The 21581-nt window shown below is 35.5% G+C and overlaps 1 protein-coding gene and 1 pseudogene across 1 annotated transcript in view; one reads left to right on the top strand and one right to left on the bottom strand.

The window, feature by feature from the left end:
* PIGX (phosphatidylinositol glycan anchor biosynthesis class X) overlaps positions 1–21581 on the top strand; it is a 47748-nt gene that overhangs the window by 13986 nt on the left and 12181 nt on the right. The window contains exon 5 of the mRNA XM_073230472.1: positions 16377–16518. Within this exon, the coding sequence (XP_073086573.1) occupies positions 16377–16518 (142 nt within the window). The remainder of the gene's footprint in view (positions 1–16376; positions 16519–21581) is intronic.
* On the bottom strand, positions 6672–10232 carry LOC140848192 (ras-related protein Rab-5A pseudogene; annotated as a pseudogene).

The raw sequence follows: 21581 nt of genomic DNA on the forward strand, positions 1-21581 counted from the left end.
GTTAGGTCTGTCTCCTTCTCAGCTGTTGACTCTGTGATCTTTGTCTGCCTGTAATTTTGCCTTTTCATGGTGATAGAGATAGTTTGCAGAGCTCGTACAAGTGATGGCTGGAAGAACTTTTCTTCTTGTTGGTTTGTGGCCTTCTTCTCCTGGGAGAACAGCGACCTCTAGTGGCTTGTGCTGGGCAGCTGCCCACAGACAGGGCTTCTGCTTCCTGCCCAGCTGCCATGGAGTTTATCTCTGCTGTTGCGGTGGGCATGGCCTGGCTCAGGCTGCTGCTCCAAAACGGTGGAGCCCTGTTGGAGGGGGAGCAGCCGGGAGGCTATTTATCTCCGTAAGGGGCCTCTGTGCTTTCTGCTGCCCAGGGGGTTAGAGTGCCTAGAGATCCCCAGATTCCCTGCCTCTGGAATAAGTATCCCTCCCTGCCCCTTTAAGACTTCCAAAAAGCACTCGCCAAACGAAAACAACAACAACAACAAAAAAAGAAGAACGCACAATTTTCTTTGTCCTCAGGCGCTGGCCTCAGGCACCCGCTCACCGGTCCTGCTGCCCTGTCTTGGGGTCCCTGTCCCTTTAAGACTTCCAAAAAGCACTCGCCAAAAAAAGAAAAAGAGGATAAAAAAAAAATAGCCACTCCCGTTTCTTTGTTCTCCAGCGTCGGACTCAGGCCCCTGCTCACTGGTCCTGCTGCCCTGTTTCCCTAGTATCCAGGATCCCACGCGTGCACTGTGCCTGTGCTCTGGTGCGGATGGCTGGGGCTGTGTGTTCAGCAGTCCTGGGCTCCCTCTCCCTGCTGGCTCTGCCTCCTCTCCTCCCGCCAGGTGTTGGGGGGAGGGGCGCTAGGGTCCCGCAGGGCTGGGGCTTGTATCTTACCCCCTTCGCGAGGTACTGGGATCTTGCTGGTGTGGATGTGGTCTGGATATTGTCCTGTGTCCTCTGGTCTCTATTTTAGGAAGAGTTGTCTTTGTTATAATTTCATAGATATATCTGGTTTTGGGAGGCGATTTCCGCTGCTCTACGCACGCCACCATCTTGGCTCCGCCCCTCCCCTTTCATTTTTCTTTGGGTAATTTATTTTTAGTTTCATACCTTTGTGATCTGAGAAGGTAGTTGGTACAATTTCAGTCTTTTCAAATTTACTGATCTTCTTTTTGTGGCCTAGTATATCATTCTTGAAAATGTTCTATATGCACTTGAGAAGAATGTGTTTTCTATTTGCTTTTGGATGGAGTGTTCTGTAGATGTCTGTTAGGTCCATCTGTTCTAATATGCTGTTCAGTGCCTCTGTCTCTTTACTAATTTTCTGTCTGGTTGATCTGTCCTTTGGAGTGAGTGGTGTGTTGAAGTCTCCTCAAATGAATGCATTGCATTCTATTTCCTCCTTTAATTCTGTTAGTATTTGTTTCACATATGTGAGTGATCCTGCGTTGGGTACATAGATATTTATAATAGTTATATCCTCTTGTTGGACTGAGCCCTTTATAATTATATAATGTTCTGCTTTGTCTCTTGTTACGTTCTTTGTTTTGAAGTCTATTTTGTCTGATACAAGTACTGCAACTCCTGCTTTTTTCTCCCTATTAGTTGCATGAAATATCTTTTTCCATCCCTTTACTTTTAGTCTGTGTATGCCTTTGGGTTTGAGGTGAGTCTCTTGTAGGCAGCATATAGATGGGTCTTTTTTTTTTTTATCCATTCAGTGACTCTGTGTCTTGATTGGTGCATTCAGACTATTTACATTTAGGGTGATTATCGATAGGTATGTACTTATTGCCATTGCAGGCTTTACATTCATGGTTACCAAAGGTTCAAGGGTAATTTCCTTACTATATAACTGTCTAATTTAACTCACTTCGTGTGCTATTACAAACACAACCTAAAGGTTCTTTTTTTTTCCCTCCTTTTTCTTCCTCCTCCATTCGTTGTATGTTATGAATCATATTCTGTCCTTTTTGTCTATCCCTTAGGTGACATCTATTTAGCCTTAGGAATACTTCCATCTATAGGAGTCCCTCCAAAATGCAGTGTAGGGGTGGAGATAAATTCTTTCAACTTTTGCCTACCTGAAAATTGTTTAATACCTCCTTCAAATTTAAATGATAACCTTGACAGGTAGAGTATTCTTTGTTCAAGGCCCTTCTGCTTCATTGCTTTAAATATATCATGCCACTCCCTTCTGGCCTGTAAGGTTTCTGTTGAGAAGTCTGATGATAGCTTGATGTGTTTTCCTTTGTATGTGATCTTTTTTCTCTCTCTAGATGCTTTAAAAAGTCTGTCTTTATCCTTGATATTTGCCATTTTAATTATTATATGTCTTGGTGTTGTCTTCCTTGGGTCCCTTGTGTTGGGAAATCTGTGCACCTCCATGACTTAAGCGACTGTCTCCTTCCACGGATTGGGGAAGTTTTCAGCAATTTCCTCCTCAATGGCACTTTTGGTCCCTTTTTCTCTCCTTCTTCTGGTACCCCTATAATGCGAATATTGTTCCATTTGGATTGGTCACACAGTTCTCTCAATATTCTTTCATTTTTAGAGATTTTTTCTCTCTGTGTCTCAGCTTGTTTGTATTCCTCTTCTCTAATTTCTATTCCATTTACTGTGTCTTCTACATCTAATCTGCTTTTAAATCCCTCCATTGTATGTTTCATTTCAGATATGGAATGTCTTAATGCTTGAGTTTCCAACTTAAATTCATTCCTGAGTTCTTGAATATTTTTCTGTGCCTCCTTAAGCATGTTTATAATATTTATTTTGAACTCTCTTTCAGGAAGATTAGTGAGTTCAGTTTCATTTGACCCTTTTTCTGGGGTTTGTGAGATTTTGGTCTGAACCATGTTCTTTTGACATTTCATACTTCTGTGTGGTGCCCACTAGTGCCCAGAAGCTCCAGTCTCTGGAGCTGTTCAGTCCCTAGAGTGAGGTTGGAGGTGGTAAGGGAGTGGTGCTGGTGCCTGGGAGGAAGAAAGATCTGTTTCCTGATTCCCATCTGCAGTGCCTGTCTCCAGTGTCAGAGCCAGTGGGCCAAGCACACACGTGTAAGCCTCTGTGCTTTACGTTTCTAGCTGTTGTAGGCGGGGCCTCCCTCTGGCTGGCCTGATGCCAGCACAGTGACTGCCAGTTTGCCAACCGGTGCCGGCAGGCTAGGAGAGAGGCAGAGCAGGCTGCATGTCACAGTGGGGGTGGTGCCTCAGAGCTGAGTAAGCAGCCAGGGGGATGGAGCGCCTGAAGCTTCTCAAAGTTCCCAACCAACTGGACAGAGCGTGCCCAGAGAACCTTGTCCAGCTCTCTCCTCTGTCTTGCAGCAAGCTCCGTGCAAACACCTCCCTTTCAGCAGCCCTCGCGCTGCTAGGAAGCCTCTCAGACTGCCTGCCTTTCCTCTGATGCAGAGCAACTAGATGTGGATCCCCTCCTCCACAAGTGGCTGGAATCTCAGTCTCCCAAGCACTCCACCTGTTCGAGCCCCACAATGTCCAGAGCACCACACAATATAGGTTTCTGCTCACAAAGCATATCTCCAGGGCCAGGTGTTCAGCAGTCCCAAGCTTCCACCCCTTCCCCACTCCATTTCTTTTCCTCCTGCCAGTGAGCTAGGGTAGGGTAGGGCTTGGGTCGCGCCAGATTAAGGCTTTCGTACGTTACTCCGTTTCATGAGGTCTGCCCTGTTCGTGAGGTCTGTGTGTAGTCTGGTCCACCTTCTTTCTTGTTGCTGTTTTAGGGTTAGTTGTATCAATTTACTACATTTTCATACTATTTGTGGTTTTGGGAGGAGTTCTCCGTCTCACCTCTCATGCCGCCATCTTGAATCTCTCCTCATTGTACTTTTAATTTGTACTTTTCTGATGACTAATGATGTTGAGCATCTTTTCATGTACTTATTAGTCACTTGTATATCTTCCTTTGTGAAGCATTGGCTTAAATTTTTTGTCCATTTTTAAACTAGGATGTCATTTTTTATATTGAGTTGTAAGAATTCTAATTTTGATGAATTCTAGTTTATCGGTTTTTTTCTTTTATGGTTCATGGTTTTTGTGTGCTCTGTAGGAAATCATGCTATTCCAAGATCATGGATATTTTCTTTTACAAATGTCACATGGGGTATGATCAATTTTGAATTAATTTGTATATACTGTTAGATAAAAGTTGAAGCTATTTTTTTTCCATATGGGTGTCTGTCATATCTAGCATCATTTTGCAAAAGGACTATTCTTTGCTCATCAAATGACCTTGACACATTAGTTGAAAATTAATATTTTGTATGTGAACATGTATTTGTGCATTCTATTCAAACTATTACCTGTAGACCAAATCTTGCATGTGGCCTATTTTGTACCACCTTTGAGCTAAAAATGATTGTTTTTAAGGTATCAGTGATATATACTCTTATGAAGGTTTCACAAGAAAAACAATGTGGTTATTACATTCACCCTTGTCATTGAGTGTCCCCTGTAACCCATTGTAATCACTGTCCTTCAGTGTAGTAAGATGCCACAGAGTTCCTACTTGCCTTCTCTGTGTTACACTGTCTTCCCCATGACCCCACACACACCATGTGCACTAATGATACCCCACAATCCCCTTCTCCCTCCCTCCCCACCTGCCCTTCCTCACCCCTCCCCTTTGGTAACTGCTAGTCCCTTCTTGGAGTCTGTGAGTCTGCTGCTATTTTGTTCCTTCAGTTTTGCTTTGTTGTTATACTCCACAAATGAGGGAAATCATAAAAATGATTTTTGTATATATTTTAAGTTTTTTTTAAAAAAAAGGCAAAGAAAAATATGCAAATAGGCTTATATGGCTCAGAGAGTCTAAAATATTTACTACTAAGATATTTACAGAAAATGTTTTCCAAACCCTGATCTGTATATCCATCTGTATGCCAGTAAAATCTACCTTGATAACTGTAGCTTGATTTTATGTCTTCAAATCAGGAAGTCTGCAACTGTTTTTGTTTTTTTGTGGGCTTTTTTAAGTTATTTTGGATCCTTCGCAGTTCCATATTACTTTTGGAATCAACTTGTAGATTTCTTTTAAAAAGTTTCTTGAAATTTTGGTTGGATTCTGTTGAAACTCTATGTCAATTTGTAGAGAACTGATACATTAACATTGAGTGTTTCAATGCATGAATATGCATTTCCATTTATTTAGGCTTTATTGGTTTATCTTAACAATATTATAACTTCCAAATTAACAGTCTTGCACATATTTTTTTAAATTTACCTCTAAGTACTTAATGTTTTTTGATATAAAGAGTATTTAAAATTTTTCATTTCTACTTGTTGGTTTGCTAGTAGTAGAAATACAACTAGTTTTTGTATGTTGACATTATGCCCTGATTCCTTAACCCTAATAGATCAATGCCTACAGCTTTTTTGTAGATTCCTTAGCATATTTACATAGATGATCCAGGTTTGCAAATAAAGGCAATCTGTATGCTTCTTATATCCTTTTCTTGCCTTTTCAAGCTGGCTAGAAACTCTAATACAAAGTTGACTAAAAATGGTGAGAACAGATGTCCTTGCCTTGTTTCTTTTCTTAAGGGAAAGGTATCCGGTCCTTCACCATTAAGTGTGCTATTTGTTAGATTTTTTTTTAGGGGTGGCTTTTATCAGTTGAGGACATTCTCTCATGTTTCTAGTTTCTTGCAGTGTTTTTCATGATTGGGTATTAGATTTTATCAATGCTTTTTCTGTATCTATTATGAGAGAATCATATGATTACTTTATTCTGTTAATATGGTAAAGTATGTATATTGATAATTCCAGTAATAACACCTACCACTTGGTTGCAATGTATTATCTTTTTGAAATATTACTGGATTTGATTTGCTAATATCTGGTTGAGAATTTTCACTTCTCTGTTGATATAGGATATTGGTCTGTACTTCTCTTTTGTTGTGATACCTTATTCTGGTTTCAGTGTCAGGGTGATGATGGCTTTGTAAAATAAGTTGGGAAGTATTTCCTTCTCTATTTTCTGATTGTGTAGATTGGTGTTATTTCTTCCTTAAATGTTTAATAGAATTCAACAATAAAGCCTTTTAGGCCTGAGGTTTTCTATGTGGGAAGGCTTTAAATTTCTTAAAATTCAAGACAGAGCTATTCAGATAATTCTGTTTCTTTTTTGTCAGTTTAGGTAATCTTTTTATATGAATTTATTTTATTTATGTTGTTTAATTTACTGGAATAAAATTATTCAAATATTCCCTTATTTTTCTTTTAATATGTAGTGTTATAGTAATGTTCCCTCTTTCATTCCCAATACTGATATTCTGTGCTTTTTCTCTGTCTCTCATGAAAATTCTAGAGATTTATCAGTACTATTGATCTTTGCAAAGAGACTGTTTCATTGATTTTTCTCTTATTTGTCTGCTTTCTATTTCATTGATTTGTGCTCTATATTATTTCCTTCCTTCTTACTTTGAATTTAATTTCATCTTCAGCTTTTTAAGATGGCAACTTAGGTCATTGATTTAAGACTTTTTTTTTCTAACATAGGTATCTTTGCATTTAATGTTGTTTCTCCTAAGCAGAGCTTTAGCTGTAATCTCTACATTTTGATATTTGTTTTCATTTTCATTTAGTTTAGTATATTTTCTAATTTTTTTTATTTCTTCTTTGACACATCAGTTATGTAGACATGTTTGACTTTAAGGTTTTGGAGGATTATCCAGAAATCTGTCTATCATTGATTTTTTTTTCTTTTTATAGTAATCATTTTATTCCAACCTGAGCACCTCAATACAAAAATCACTCGTAAACTGTTTTTCTTACTAATTTTGAATTACTATAAATACATAAGTTCTGCTAACAGTTCAACACTTAAGTAGATTAAATCATCTCTGACACATGGTAGATTAAACATAATGAAAATACCAAAAATAATCAGTGCATTATACTGAACCAATCAAAATAAAATGAATTTGGGAAAATGAGGCTGCAAGATTATTACTAACATATTATAATATTTATATTACAAATTATAGGTATATTGTTTATTATGGTTCTAGCCAAACAACTAAATCCCCTTCCTTTCAAAGCGGGAGAGAAAGAAATAATGAGCTGTTTTAGTAACTACATTTTGTATACTTCTAAGCAACTCTTGAAATATTCTATAAAAGTAATAAACATATATGGAAACTATTGTGCAATACCCTACTTAAAATATACCTGAAAATTGACTGTACATAATTGTTAGTGCATTGTCTGTATTACATGCAAAGGGAACAAGAGCTCCTTCTCTGCCCTTAAACAACAAAACCTATGCAATGGCCAGCAGTGATTAAACACATTCACAGATACCTGGTTTGTTTCATCTTTGTTGAAGAGCTCACAGTATTTGAAGGGAACACTTTATATTAAGATGCATTCATCAGTTTTTATATTCTTAAAACAAGATGGGGTTACATTTGATTTTTTTAATCCTATTTATTAAAAACAGGACTGGCTATCATTTAGGTGCCACAGATGTTTATTTTTTCCTCTGAAGATATGGAACTGTTATCATGTGGCTAATTTGTTAAAATGTGGAATGTACGCTTTAAATATAGACACTAGGATAAATTACCATTTGCCCGAATACTGTAGCCAAGTATCAGTATCTTCAGAACTTCCTTCTAAAAAAGAATGGTTTTGAAAAACAAAAATTAATATGTTTCCAAATTTTTTTATAGAACTATCTTTAACTGTGGGTCCAGATAGTCATTGCTCTGTATCTCTGGTAGTGAGAAATGACTCCCTCTAACCTTCCAATGAAACAGGTGGACATAAAGCTCTCATTTTCTTCTATTGCTGAAACAGAGGGACACATGCATTTTATTAAAAATTAAATTCAAAACATTTAAAATAATTCTGTATTAGAAACTTGACTCTATCATAAGTCTCTTTTTTTAGACATCATACTGCACTGGTTAAATGTAGTAATTTCATTTGGCCCTTTTTCTGGGGTTTGTGAGATTTTGGTCTGAACCATGTTCTTTTGACATTTCATATTTCTGTGTGGTGCCCACTAGTGCCCAGAAACTCCAGTCTCTGGAGCTGCTCGGCCCCTAGAGTGAGGTTGGGGGTGGTAGGGGAGCGGTGCTGGTGCCTGGGAGGAGGAAAGATCTGTTTCCTGATTCCCATCTGTGGTGCCTGTCTCCAGTGTCAGAGCCAGTGGGCCAAGCACACACGTGTAAGCATTTAGGAAGCAGAAGAATATTTCAGTTGATTCAAACAGGAGGTTTTGTTCCTGTAACTGACCCCTGGTTGGCGGTGTAGGTTCAGTAAGGTCTACTAATCTCCCTTGCTCCTAGATTCTGTGTTTCATTCTTTGGCAGCTTTTTAACTGTTACTATGAATATTTCATTTACATTCATTGATATTTTAGCTGATGTCTCCATGAATAATAAACTTGTCATCTGTGTAGGACTGTGCTTCCTGGAAGTCTGCAGCTCTTTTAAGTCAAACTTGTTTCTTGGTATGACAGTGTTCAGACTTGATGCTTCCAAAGTTCTTTAACCCAGTTTTCTGTTCCTGGAAAGGACTACTCATTTGAGATACCGTATACAACTATAGCTTCCTGTACTTCTGTATAGTACATTGCTGCTAGGCTATAGTATCATTCTTAGCTGTATCCCATATTTGAAACTTCACTATTGTGTCATCAAGGCACATAGTTTGGGTTAGAAAAGCTGCCTCAGCGGTACTGTCTTGAAATTTGTGAAATTGGCCCTTCACAAAATGAAGCACTAGACTTGATTTGTCAAAAGCAGAAGTACTGATTTGAACTGGTGTATTGTATTTCCAGTATTTGGCAGTCCATTAGTACGTGTTGCTCCTTGACTGGCCATGTCCAAATTTGAGAAAAGTCCCTAATTTCAGTCTCTTAAATGAATTTCCAGCATCCAACGTGTATTTTTCTTTCTGGAGGTAAAGAAACCTGAGACCACACACAGGGCTGTGGAGTTGAAGCTTCCTGGCAGCAGATCCCAGGCATTGCCTGAAGGACAAGACTAAGACTGAGGCTGTGGCTTTGGAGGAGACAGTGTCTCCTTCTCCTACTAATTTCTAATTCCACATAAGAGACCATATTCTGTAATTTCAAACCTTTTAAACTTCTAGGGACCTCTTTTATCACTCAGCATTTAGTATTTCTTATGCACTTAAAAATGTGCTTTTGTTCAATAGAACATTCTATATAGGTCAGTTAAATCAGCTGATTGGAGGTTGTTCATGCCTTTTATTTCTTTACTGATTGTCTTTCTACTTGTTCTGCCCATTATTGAGAGAGGTGATTAAAATATCTGTCTGTAATAATTGTGGATTTATCTATTTATCCTTCTTGTTCTAACAGTTTTTGCTGTGAAGTAAAATTCATGAATATTTTGAAGCTCCATTTTTAGGTACATAACAGTACATTTGAGATTATTATGTCTTGATGAATTGACCCTTTTATCTTTGTATAATGTCTTTCTGTATCACTGACAATATTCCTTCTCCTGAAGTCTCCTTTTTTTAAAATTTTACTGAAGTGCATACAATAAAATGCACAAATCTTAGTGTACTGCTCGATTCGTTTTGACATGTGTATACTCTCAGTAGCCATCATCCAGATCAAGATATCAAACATTCTCACTAATTTTTACCCCCTTCATGTATCTCAACCATCCCCTTACTCTGTTCCCTTATAGCAACCACTAATCTGTTCTCTGTGTCTGTGAGCCTAATTCTGTTTTTTTTTTGTTTTTTAGATTACACATGTAAGCAAAATCATATGGTATTTGTCTTTTCTGACTTATTTCATTTAGCATAATGCTTTTGAGGTCTATCCATGTTTTGCAAATAACAAGATTTCATTCTAATTTATGACTGAGTGATATTCTGTTGCGTATTAGTACCACATGTTTTTTATCCATTCATCTATCAGTGGATATTTAGGTTGCTGCCATATCTTAGCTATTGTAAACAATACCACAGTAAACATAGGATTGCATATATCTTTTTGGACTAGTGATTTTATTTTCTTATAGTAAATTCCAAAAAGTGGAATTGCAGGGTCCACCTGCTATTTTTAGTTTTTTGAGACAACTCAGTGCTGCTTTCCACAGTGGCTGGACCAATTTACATTCCAACCAAAAGTGTATGAGGGTTCCCTTTTTTTTTTTTCCAGCAGCTTTTTTTAAAAATTTCATTTTGGTGTCATTAATCTACAATTACATTAGGAACATTATATTTACTAGGCTCCCCCCTTCACCAAGTCCCCCCCACAAACCCCATTACAGTCACTGTCCATCAGCATAGTAAGATGCTGTAGAGTCACTACTTGTCCTCTATGTGTTGCACAGCCCTCCCTGTGCCCCCCCACATTATATATGCTAATCATAATGCCCCCTTTCTTTCCTCCCCCCCCTTATCCCTCCCTTCCCACCCATCCTCCCCAGTCCCTTTCCCCTTGGTAACTGTTAGTCCATTCTTGGGTTCTGTGATTCTGCTGCCGTTTTGTTCCTTCAGTTTTTGCTTTGTTCTTATACTCCACATATGAGTGAAATCATTTGGTACTTGTCTTTCTCTGCCTGGCTTGTTTCACTGAGTATAATACCCTCTAGCTCCATCCATGTTGTTGCAAATGGTAGGAGATACTGTTTTCTTCTTATGGCTGAATAATATTTCATTGTGTATATGTACCACATCTACTGATGGACACTTAGGTTGCTTCCATTTCTTGGCTACTGTAAACAGTGCTGTGATAAACATAGGGGTGCATCTGTCTTTTTCAAAGTGGGCTGCTGTATTCTTAGGGTAAATTCCTAGAAGTGGAATTCCTGGGTTAAATGATATTTCTATTTTGAGCTTTTTGAGGAACCTCCGTACTGCTTTCCACAATGGTTGAACTAATTTACATTCCCACCAGCACTGTAGGAGGGTTCTGGTTTCTCCACAACCTCACCAACATTTGTTGTTGTTTGTCTTTTGGATGGTGGCGACCCTTACTGGTCTGAGGTGATATTTCATTGTGGTTTTAATTTGCTTTTCGCTGATGACTAGCGATGTGGAACATCTTTTCATTTGTCTGTTGGCCATCTGAATTTCTTCTTTGGAGAACTGTCTGTTCAGCTCCTCTGCACATTTTATAATTTGATTATTTGCTTTTTTGTTTGTTGAGGTGCGTGAGTTATTTATATATTTTGAATGTCAACCTTTTATTGGATCTGTCATTTATGAATATATTCTCCCATACTGTTGGATACCTTTTTGTTCTATTGATGGTGTTCTTTGCTGTATAGAAGCTTTTCAGCTTAATATAATCCCACTTGTTATGAGGGTTCCCTTTTTTCTACATCCTTGCCAACCCTTCTTATTTCTTGTCTTACTGATATTAGCCCCTCTGACTGGTGTGAGGTGATGATCTCATTGTGGTTTTGATTTTCATTTCCCTGATGGTAAGTGGTGTTGAACATCTTTTCATCAGTCTGTTAGCCATCTGTATATCTTCTTTTGAAAAATGTCCATTGAGGTTCTCTGTTCATTTTTTAATTGGGATATTCTTTGGTGTTGAGTTGTATGGGTTCTTTATATATCTTGCATATTAGCCCCTTATTGGATATATCATTTGCAGATACATTCTCCCATACAGTAGGTTTCCTTTTCATTTTGTTGATGTTTTCCTTTGCAGTGTAGAAGCTTTTTAGTTTGATGTAGTACCATCTGTTTATTTTTGCTTTTGTTTCCCTTGCTTGGAGAGACATATCCAAAAAAAATCACTAATGCTGATCTTCAAGAGTGTACTGCCTGTGTTTTTCTTCTTTCGTGTCTTATATTAGTCCTTTAATCCATTATGAGTTTATGTTTGTATACAGCAAAAGACAGTGATCCACTTTGATTCTTCTGCATGTAGATGTCCAGTTTTCCGAGCATCATATATTGAAGAAACTCTCTTTTACCCATTGTATATCCTTGCCACCTTTGTAATATATTAATTGACCATATAGATGTGTGTTTATTTCTGGGCTCTCTATTCTTTTCCATTGTCCTGTGTATCTGTTCTTGTGCTGTACCATACTGTTTTGATTGCTGTAGCTTTGCAGTATAATTTGAAGTCAAGGAGTACCCCAGCTATTTTCATCTTTCTAGAGATTGGTTAGCTATTTGGGGTCTTCTGTGGTTCCCTACAAATTTTAGGATTATTTGCTCTAGTTCTGTGAAAAATGCCAGTAGTATTTTGATAGGGATTTAATCTGTAGATTGCTTTGGGCATTATGGCCTTTTTCTTTTTTAGGATTTAACAGTTTATTATTTATTACTTTTATGGTAATTATGTTAGTACAAATATAATAGTTCATCAACATAAATGTATTACTTATATTAATATATGTTACATACTTTTTTATTGAAGTATTAATTGATATACAATTTTATATTGGTTTCAAATGTACTACACAGTGGTTCAACAGTTATATTAAATCCTTACTTCTCTAGTGCAGTTACTGTCTATCAATGTAGAAAGATGTTATAGAATCACAGACTGTTTTGTCCATGCTATACTACCATCCCTGTGACCCACTTACATTGTGATTGTGAAATGTTGTGCCTCTTTATCCCTCTCACCCTTCCCCATCCTGCCCCTCCCCCTTGGTAACATTATGGCCCTTTTAGCAATATTAATTCCTCCTATCCATGAGCATGGAACAACTTTTCATTTATTTGTATGTTTTTCAGTTTCTTTTATTGGTGTCTTGTAGTTTTCAGGTACAAGTCTTTCATCTCTTTTGGTTAGGTTTATTTATAGGTATTTTATTCTTTTTGATGTTATTATAAATGGGATTGATTTCATAATTTCTCTTTCTGTTCATTATTTGTATATAGAAATTAACAGATTTCTGTACATTGATTTTGTATTCTGTGACTTTCCTGAATTCATTTATTAATTCTAATTGGTTTTTGGGGGAATCTTTAGGGTTTTCTATATATAGTGTCATGTCATCTGCAAATAGGGACAATTTTACTTCTTTGAATTTGCATGCCTTTTATTTCTTTTTCTTGTCAGATTGCTATGGCTAGGACTTCCAGTAGTGTGTTGAATAAAAATGGTGAGAATGGGCATCCTTATCTTGTTCCTGATCTTAGAGGAAAAGCTTTCAGCTTTTCACCATTGAGTATGATGTTAGCTATGGATTTGTTATATGGCCTTTATTAGGTTGACATAAGTTCCCTCTATACTTGCTTTGTTGAGAGTTTTCATCATGAATGAATGTTGAATTTTATCAAATGTTTTTTCAGCATCTATTGAGATTATATGTTTTTTATACTTCCTTTTAGAAGTCTACCTTTTTTTGATATTGTATAGCCATTTCTTTATTATTACTAATATTTGCATGTATTTTTCCATCCTTTTTATTTAACTGTATGTTTATATTTAATGTGTTTCTTGTATACAACATATAGTTAAGTGTTGCTATTTTATTCACTCTATCAATGTCTAAATTCTAACGGGAGTGATAGACCATTTACTTTTCATATAAATATTGATTTGGACAATTTGGTTTAAATTGATCAATCTTGCTGCTTTTTTCTGTTTCTTTTTCTGTTTGTTCCATCTAGTCTTTCTTTCTTGCCTTATTTTAGATAAACTGAGTAATTTTTTAAGCATTCCATTTTATCTTCATTTTGGCTTATTAACTATACCTCTCTTTTTTAAATGGTTGCTTTAGGGTTTACAGTGTGCAATTTTAACCTACCAGTCAGCCTTCAAATAATATTGTTTCACACCATGAATAATGTATGAAACTTATATCAGAATAGTTCATTTTGTTGTTTCCTTTATGCTATAGTTGCCATATATTCGTGAACTTTATGTCTTATTTATAAACCCTACAATATTTTGTTACTATTTTTGCTTTGAATAGTTAGTCATATATATTTTACATTATTATTTCTTTAAATTGTGATAAAATACCCATAACGTAAAATTTGCCATTTTAGCCATTTTTAACTGTAGACCTCAGTAACATTAAGACATTCACATTGTTGTGGTACCATCACCACCATCCACCTACAGAACTCTTTTCATCTTGCAAAACTGAAACTCTGTACCTTTTAAACAGCCCTTCCTCTCCCCTTCCTTCAGCCCTGGGAACAACCATTCTACTTTTTATCTCTTTGATTTGACTACTGTAGGCACCTCATAGAAGTGGAACCATACAGTACTTTTGACTGGCTTACTTCACCTAGTATAATGTCGTCAAGGTTCATCCATGTTAATTTTTTCTTGGATTGTCATACTGTTCTCTACAGTGGCTACATCATTTTACATTCCAACCAACAATGCATAAGGCTTCCCATTTTCTATTAGTCATATTTAAGAACAATTGAATAATGAGAAGAAAAGTTTTAATATTCATCCACATATTCACCATTTGCTCTTCTTTTTTGTAGATTCATGTTTCCGTCTGGTATATTCTTTCTGCCTAAAGAACCTCTACCATTTCTTGCAGTGACATTCTTTTAGTTTGTGTGTATCTGTCTTAGTCTTCATTTTGCCTTTATTTGTTGAAGGATTTCCCTACTAGATATAATTCTAAATTGACCACTTTTTTCTTTTAATAATATGAGTATGTTGTTCCATTGTCCAGTGGCTTATTATCTTTGTTACCCCCTTCATAGTGTTCTTTTCCTTCTAATTGCTTTTAAGACTTTTTTTCAGTGACTAGATAATAGTCTCCGTGTAATTTTCTTTGTGTTATCATGCTTAGGATTTGTTGAGCTTTTTGGATTTATGGGCATATAGTTCCCCTGAAATTCAGAAAAGTTTCAGCCACTATGTTTTCATTATTTTTTCTGTTACATTCTTCCTTCTTTTTCTGGGACTATAATTATATATATATATATATATATTAGGCCACTTGATATTGTTTAAAGTTCACTGAAACTGTTTCTTTTTTCCCCTAGTTTTTTTCTTCTCTGTGCTTCTGTTTGGATACTTTCTGTTGTTTTGTCTCCAGTCACTGATTTTTCCTTCTGCAGTGTCTAATTGCTTTTAGTTATATCTGGATATTTTTTCATTTCAGAAATTGTGTTTTTCATCTTGAAGTTGCATTCAGTTTTATATAGATATATAATTGTATTATTTATATTATGTCATTTTGTGTTATGTATTATTATATATTATTTGTATGTTATGTATTATTTTGTATAATATAATTATATATTTTTTTATATTCTCTTTCCTCATAATGTTCATATTGTTCTTTAAATCCTTGAACATGTTGGGCATATTTATAGTGACTTGTACTGTCCTTTGCTGATTTTGTCACTGTTATTATTTCTAGGTTTTTTCCTAGTAAATGATCTTTTTCTTAGTTATTGGTCACATTTTCCTGCCTCTTTGCATATTTAGTAACTTCTTCCTGGATGCTGAACATTGTGAATGTTGTGAATATGAATATATTTAGCATGTAGATTCTGCTATCTTTCTTTAAAGGATGTTGGGCTTATTTTTTCTGTTAGCAATTAAGTTGCTTGTTTATCAGATTGATCCTTTCACCTTTTTTCTTACAGATCTAATGTTAAAATGGCCTTTACTATAATGGTAACTTAGCTACTAGGGCTTTACCCTGTTAGTATCTCTACTGAAAGCTTCAGTCTCCATGCTTTGGTTACTTGGAGTGCAAATGTCTCCTGACGCTGTGTGAAATTTTAGAATTTTTCATCTTTCAGTTCCTTGTTCATTCTTTGCCCAGTCTTGTAGAGTTGCTCCTTACTCATACTTTTCTTAATATTCAAAACAACTCAAGGGGACTCCGGTTCAGATTTCTAGGACTCTTTATATATAGTTTCCTCCTCTCTGGAACTTAGTACTATGGCTTCCAAGCCCTTCAGGCTCCCTTAACTTCTAGTTCTATTTTCTCACTTAAGCAAAACCACCATTCTGTATTTTGTATCTCCTTCTCCACACTTGATTCAAAATGTGCCTCTAGACAGAAAGCTAGAACAATTGTACATTTAGGTTTATAATCTGTTTCCAGTTAATTTTTGTAAATGATATGAGGTAGAGGTCAAGGTTCATTTTTTTCTATAGATATCCTGTTGTTTCAGTACCATATGTTGAAAAGACTCATTTCCCCATCAAACTACATTGGCACCTTTATTGAAAATATCTATTTTGGTATTCTTTCCCTTCCTATTCAACTTTGTGTGTTTCACACTAATACTTTACTATAGCTTAAGGCATGAATTTATAAAGGTCCAATCGGTAGTTCTGACATGATACAAATATTTCATTTGACTTTAGAATCTTCTTTTGAAAAACTAGTAAGAAATATGTTTCCACTAATTTGAATGTAATGTTACACTGTCTGATTTAACAAATGAGTGAAGAGATTTACTTTAAATGTACTTGTCTTGCAGAGACCTTTTAACGACAGTGAAATTTGGACAAAGCATTGAGGACTTACAAACCTGCCAACTCTTAATTAAACAGTATATCCCTACAGGACTTTTTGTGGATCCATATGAGTTGGCTTCATTACGAGAGACAAACATAACAGAGGTATAAGTATTACAGAATTTTTTTAAAAGAAATTATTTTAGGAATGCTATAATTTAGATTAAGGCAGAATAGTAGATGACAACATTGTAGTATTTTCTGTTTTGTTGAAATGTATAAAGTAAAATTTTTTAGATAGGATAGGAGTATTCTTCAAAAAAGTGAGTGATAATTATCATACTTGTCAGTAATACATCATCTAAACTGAGCTAACTAAATGCTTTTTGTCAGGATGGTTCCTAAAAAAATACAAGTCCTTGAGAAGATTAGTTAATAAATACTGCTTTAACAGCAACATTGTTAAATTAGACATAATACCCCAAAATTCATATAATTTGGGTATAGTAGGAAAGGTAACTAATAGTAATTGGATCTCTAAATGCCAGATATCTTCTTTTTTTTTTTAAGGAAGCAAGATAAAACTAAGCTTTAAAGAAAGATTATGTCCCATACCATTTATGTAGATTAATCTTTATAGCAATCTTGGATGTATTATCTTTCCATTTTATAGATAAGGAAATTGAGGCACAAAGAGGCCAAGTAACTTATCTAGGATCACATAGTTAAATGGAAAAGCCAAGAAATTAATCCAGGTTTTCTAATTTCAGTTATTACTCTTTCTAGAAATGAATCTTGTTCCTTAATTAAAGGTTTCTCTAATTTTGATAATGATTACCTGAGAGCACTGTGTGCAGATTATTGCCTTCCTGGGAAGTTTTTAATTTAGTAGGTCTAGATTGGAACCCAAAATTTTTTTTTATAGCTCACTGATTCCTATTAAGAAAGTTTGGGAAACACTGTCTTCATAATATAATTTATATATGAAGTTAAAAAGACAAAATAGATAGAGTTATTCATGATGACAGTTAATGTCTTTGTGGGTTAGACCAATTTCTTCACCTGTTTTACTTAAATCTTTGGAACAGGCAATTTTCATTTTCAATATTTAAGAGGTATAAAAAGGTATACAATAATAAGCCTCCACCTGTCTCAACAAACAGTCGACAGTTTCTTCCTATGTTCCGTTTTTTGTGTATATGTGCTGTTTAGATACATATGATCACATATGTGGCAATTTAGATACGTAAACAGAGGTGGAAAGAGCTCATTGCTTTTTTTCTCATTTCTTTTCTTCACTGAGTCATGAATTCTGAATGAGGCTTCAAAATTTTTAAATAATAGATTTCAAATTTAAATGCAGTTCTTGGCTTGTAGTGCCATGGATTGGAATCATATTTAAACCTAATTAATAAAATTGCCTACCATGTTTTAAGAAAATGGAATTTTTTGCATAGGAATACATGCCCACATCTTGGGTTGGGATGAAACTGGGATGTGTGCAGGTTGACTGCAACAAGAAAACAATGTGGGTAAAGGGTGGTATCACTACCAAGTTTCTCTAATCTTGATTTTTTGCTTCCTAATCTTCTAATCCCTAATTATAAGCCTTTAAAGTGAATATACTTTTTCATTTTGGGAATTTCTAGAGAAGTGGATATCTCATTTTGTTATGTCTCATCTTATTTATGTCCAATAAATAAATTGGAAGTTGATTTCTTGAAATATTAGATGCTATTTCCCTCTGCCTACTTTAGTTGAGTCTGTGTCCAGTTCTTTGTGCAAAGACACTTTGTCATGAGAAGTGGTAATATATGTTGAATTTAACTGGATAGAGAGAATTTATATGTGAGTAATGATTGTTTATATATTTAGATTGAGATCTTGACTCTGTTCTATGAGGTAAAATTTTTGGCTTCAGTAAATACAACGAGTTCAAATCAAATGGGTGACATGGCAACAAAATATATTAAAAGGAGTTTGTGATGGTTTGTGAGCAGTTTGAAAATAAAGACAAGCCTTAAATAGGTTCATAATGGATAACTCACATCAAGTGAACCTCGCTTTATTTTTTAGGTAGGGCTCTTAACAGATATATTTAATCAAAATATCTCACATTGTCACACCTGTGTTTATTGCAACACTATTTACGATAGCCAAGAAATGGAAGCAACCTAAGTGTCCATGAGTAAATGGATAAAGAAAATGTGGTACATATACACAATGGAATATATTCAGCCATAAAAAGAAAACAAACCCTACCATTTGCAACAATGTGGATGGAGCTAGAGGGTATAGCCAGGTGGAGAAAGACAAATACCAATGATTTCCCTCATTTGTGGTGTATAACAATGAAGCAAAACTGGAGGAACAAAACAGTAGCATACTCACAGACTCCAAGAAGGGACTAGCAGTTACCAAAGGGGAGGGGTGTGGGAGGGCCGGTCAGGAGGGAGGGAGATGGGGATTAAGGGGTGTTATGATTAGTACACATGGTGTAAGGGAAAACAGTGTAGCACAGAGAAGGCAAATAGTGAATCTGTGGCATCTTACTACACTGATTGACAGTGACTGCAATGGGGTATGGGTTGGGACTTGATAATATAGGTAAATGTAGTAACCACATTGTTTTTTCATGTGAAACCTTCATAAGAGTGTATATCAATAATATCTTAATAAATTTTTTTAAAAAAATCTGGGTTGTTATTTTGATTTGTATTTGGTTTTACCCAAAGAGAATTCATGAATACATTTTTTGCAGGAGGTCTCTGGTAATACTCTGTAGAACATTGCTCTTAACCTCCTGATACACATTTCAATTTTTAAAAATTATATATGTATATATATTTTTAGTATTGTCTTCTTCTGGTTTTGGTTTTAGAGTGATGCTGGCCTCATAGAATGAATTTGGAAGTATTCCCTCCTACTTTTTTAGAATACCTTTTGAAGGATTTGTATCATCTCTTTAAATGTTTGGTAGAATTTCAGCTATGAAGCCATCTGGTCCTGGAATTTTTATTTGGGGGAGTTTTTTTTATTACCACTTCTATTTATTTGCTGGTAATTGGTCTGTTCAGATTTTCTATTTCTTCCTCCGTCAGTTTTGGAAGGTTGTATTTTTCTAGGTATTTGTCCATTTCTTCTTGATAATATTTCATAGTATTCTCCAATAATTCTTTGTATTTCTCTGGTATCTGTTGTGACTATTCCTTCTTTGTTTTTTATATTGTTTACTTGTGTTCTCTTTTTTTTCTTGATAAATCTGGCTCGGAGTTTATTTTGTTAATTGTCTCAAACAACCCGCTCTTGGTTTCATGGATTTTTATCTATTGGTTTTTTCTCCTTTACTTCATTTGTGCTTTGATCTTTATCATGTCCCTCCTTCTACAGTTTTGGCTTCATTTGTTCTGCTTTTTCTAGTTTCTTTAATTGTGAGTTAGACTGTTTATTTCGGATTGTTCTTGTTTCTTGAAATAGGCCTGTAATGATATGTACTTCCTTCTTAGAACTGATTTTGCAGTGTCCCACAAATTTTGGACTGTTGAATTTTTGTCTTCATTTGTCTTAATTTCTGTTTTAATTTGTTCATTGATCCATTGATTATTTAGAGGTATATTGTTTAGTCTCCATGTTTTTGTAGGCTTTTTTATTCTCTCTGTGTAATTTATTTCTAGTTTCATACCATTTCAGTCTGAGAAATTGCTGGATACAATTTCCATCTTTTTTAATTTATAGAGGCTCTTTTTGTGGCCTAGTATATAAGCTATTCTGGAGAACATTCTGGAGACTGTTCCATGTACCATTGAGAATAATGTATAATATCCTGCTGCTTTTGTGAGGAATGTTGTGTAGATATGTTATGTCCATCTGATCTAATGCATTCTTCTGTGCCTCTGTTTCCTTATTTATTTTCTGTTTGGTTTATCTGTCTGTTGATGTAAGTGGTGTGTTAAAGTTTCCTATAGTAAATGTGTTGCAATCTATTTCCCCCTTTAATTCTGTTAGTACTTGTTTCACATATTTAGGTGCTCCTATGTTGGGTACATAGATATTTATGATGGTTATATCCTCTCATCAGACCCCTTTATCATTATGTTATGTCCTTTTTAGTCTCTTGTTACTTTCTTTGTTTTGAAATCTATTTTATCTGATATAAGTACTGCTACTCCTGCCTTTTGTCTGTATTATTTGCATGAAATATCTTTGTCTGTCCCTTCACTCTCTGGCTTTGTATGTCTTTCAGGCTGAAGTGAGTCTCTTTAGGCAGCATATAGATGGGTCTTGTTTCCTTTTCCATTCTGCCACTCTATGTCTTTTGATTGTTGCATTTAGTCCATATACATTTAAGGTGATTATTACTAGATATGTACTTATTGCCATTCTATTCATTGTTTTTGGTTGTTTTTAAATATCCTCTCTGTTCCTTTCTTCTCTTATACTCTTGTTACTTGATGATTTTCTTTAGTGTTACAATTGAATTTCTTTTTAAGTTTTTATATATCTACTATAAGCTTTAGTTTTGTGGTTACCATCAGGTTCAAGGATATCATCATGACTATATAACAGTTTATACTAAGTTGATGATTGCTCTGTTTCAAGCACAATCTAAAAGTACTTCTTTTTTCTTCCTCCTCCACACTTCATGTATTAGATGTCATAATCTGCCCTTTTTGTGTATCCCTTTGACTGATTTTGTGTTTAGTTGTTTTTACTAATTTTGTTTTAATTTTGTAATTGCTTGGTAATTGGTCTACTACCTTTCTTGTGGGTTATTTTCACTGGTGAAAACTATTTAGGCTTAAGAACATTTCCATCAACAGCAGTCCCTTTGACATACTCTAATGCTGGTTTAGGGATTATAAATTCCTTGAGCCTTAATTGATCTGGGTTTGTTTAATCTCTGCTTCAAATTTGAATGATAATCTTGCTGGGTAAAGAATTCTTGGCTGAAGGTTCTTTTGTTTCAATACTTTATTTCACACCACTCTCTTCTGGCCTGAATCTCTTCAGCTGAATCAGTGGTGCATGCCTGTCCTCTACAATCAGCTTGAGTCTCAGCCTCCCATCCAATGGTCTCTGGAGTCCAGCACTCCCTCACTAATTACTAGATTCCAGTGCAATGTGGACTTATTCTCCCAGAGCATATCTCCAGGGCCAGGTGTGCAGAGTTCCTGAGCACTTATCCCCTCCCTGCTCCATTTCTCTTCCTCCTGCCTGTGGGCTGAGGT

Source organism: Manis javanica, chromosome 3, assembly GCF_040802235.1.
Source record: "Manis javanica isolate MJ-LG chromosome 3, MJ_LKY, whole genome shotgun sequence".
Lineage (NCBI taxonomy): Eukaryota > Metazoa > Chordata > Mammalia > Pholidota > Manidae > Manis > Manis javanica.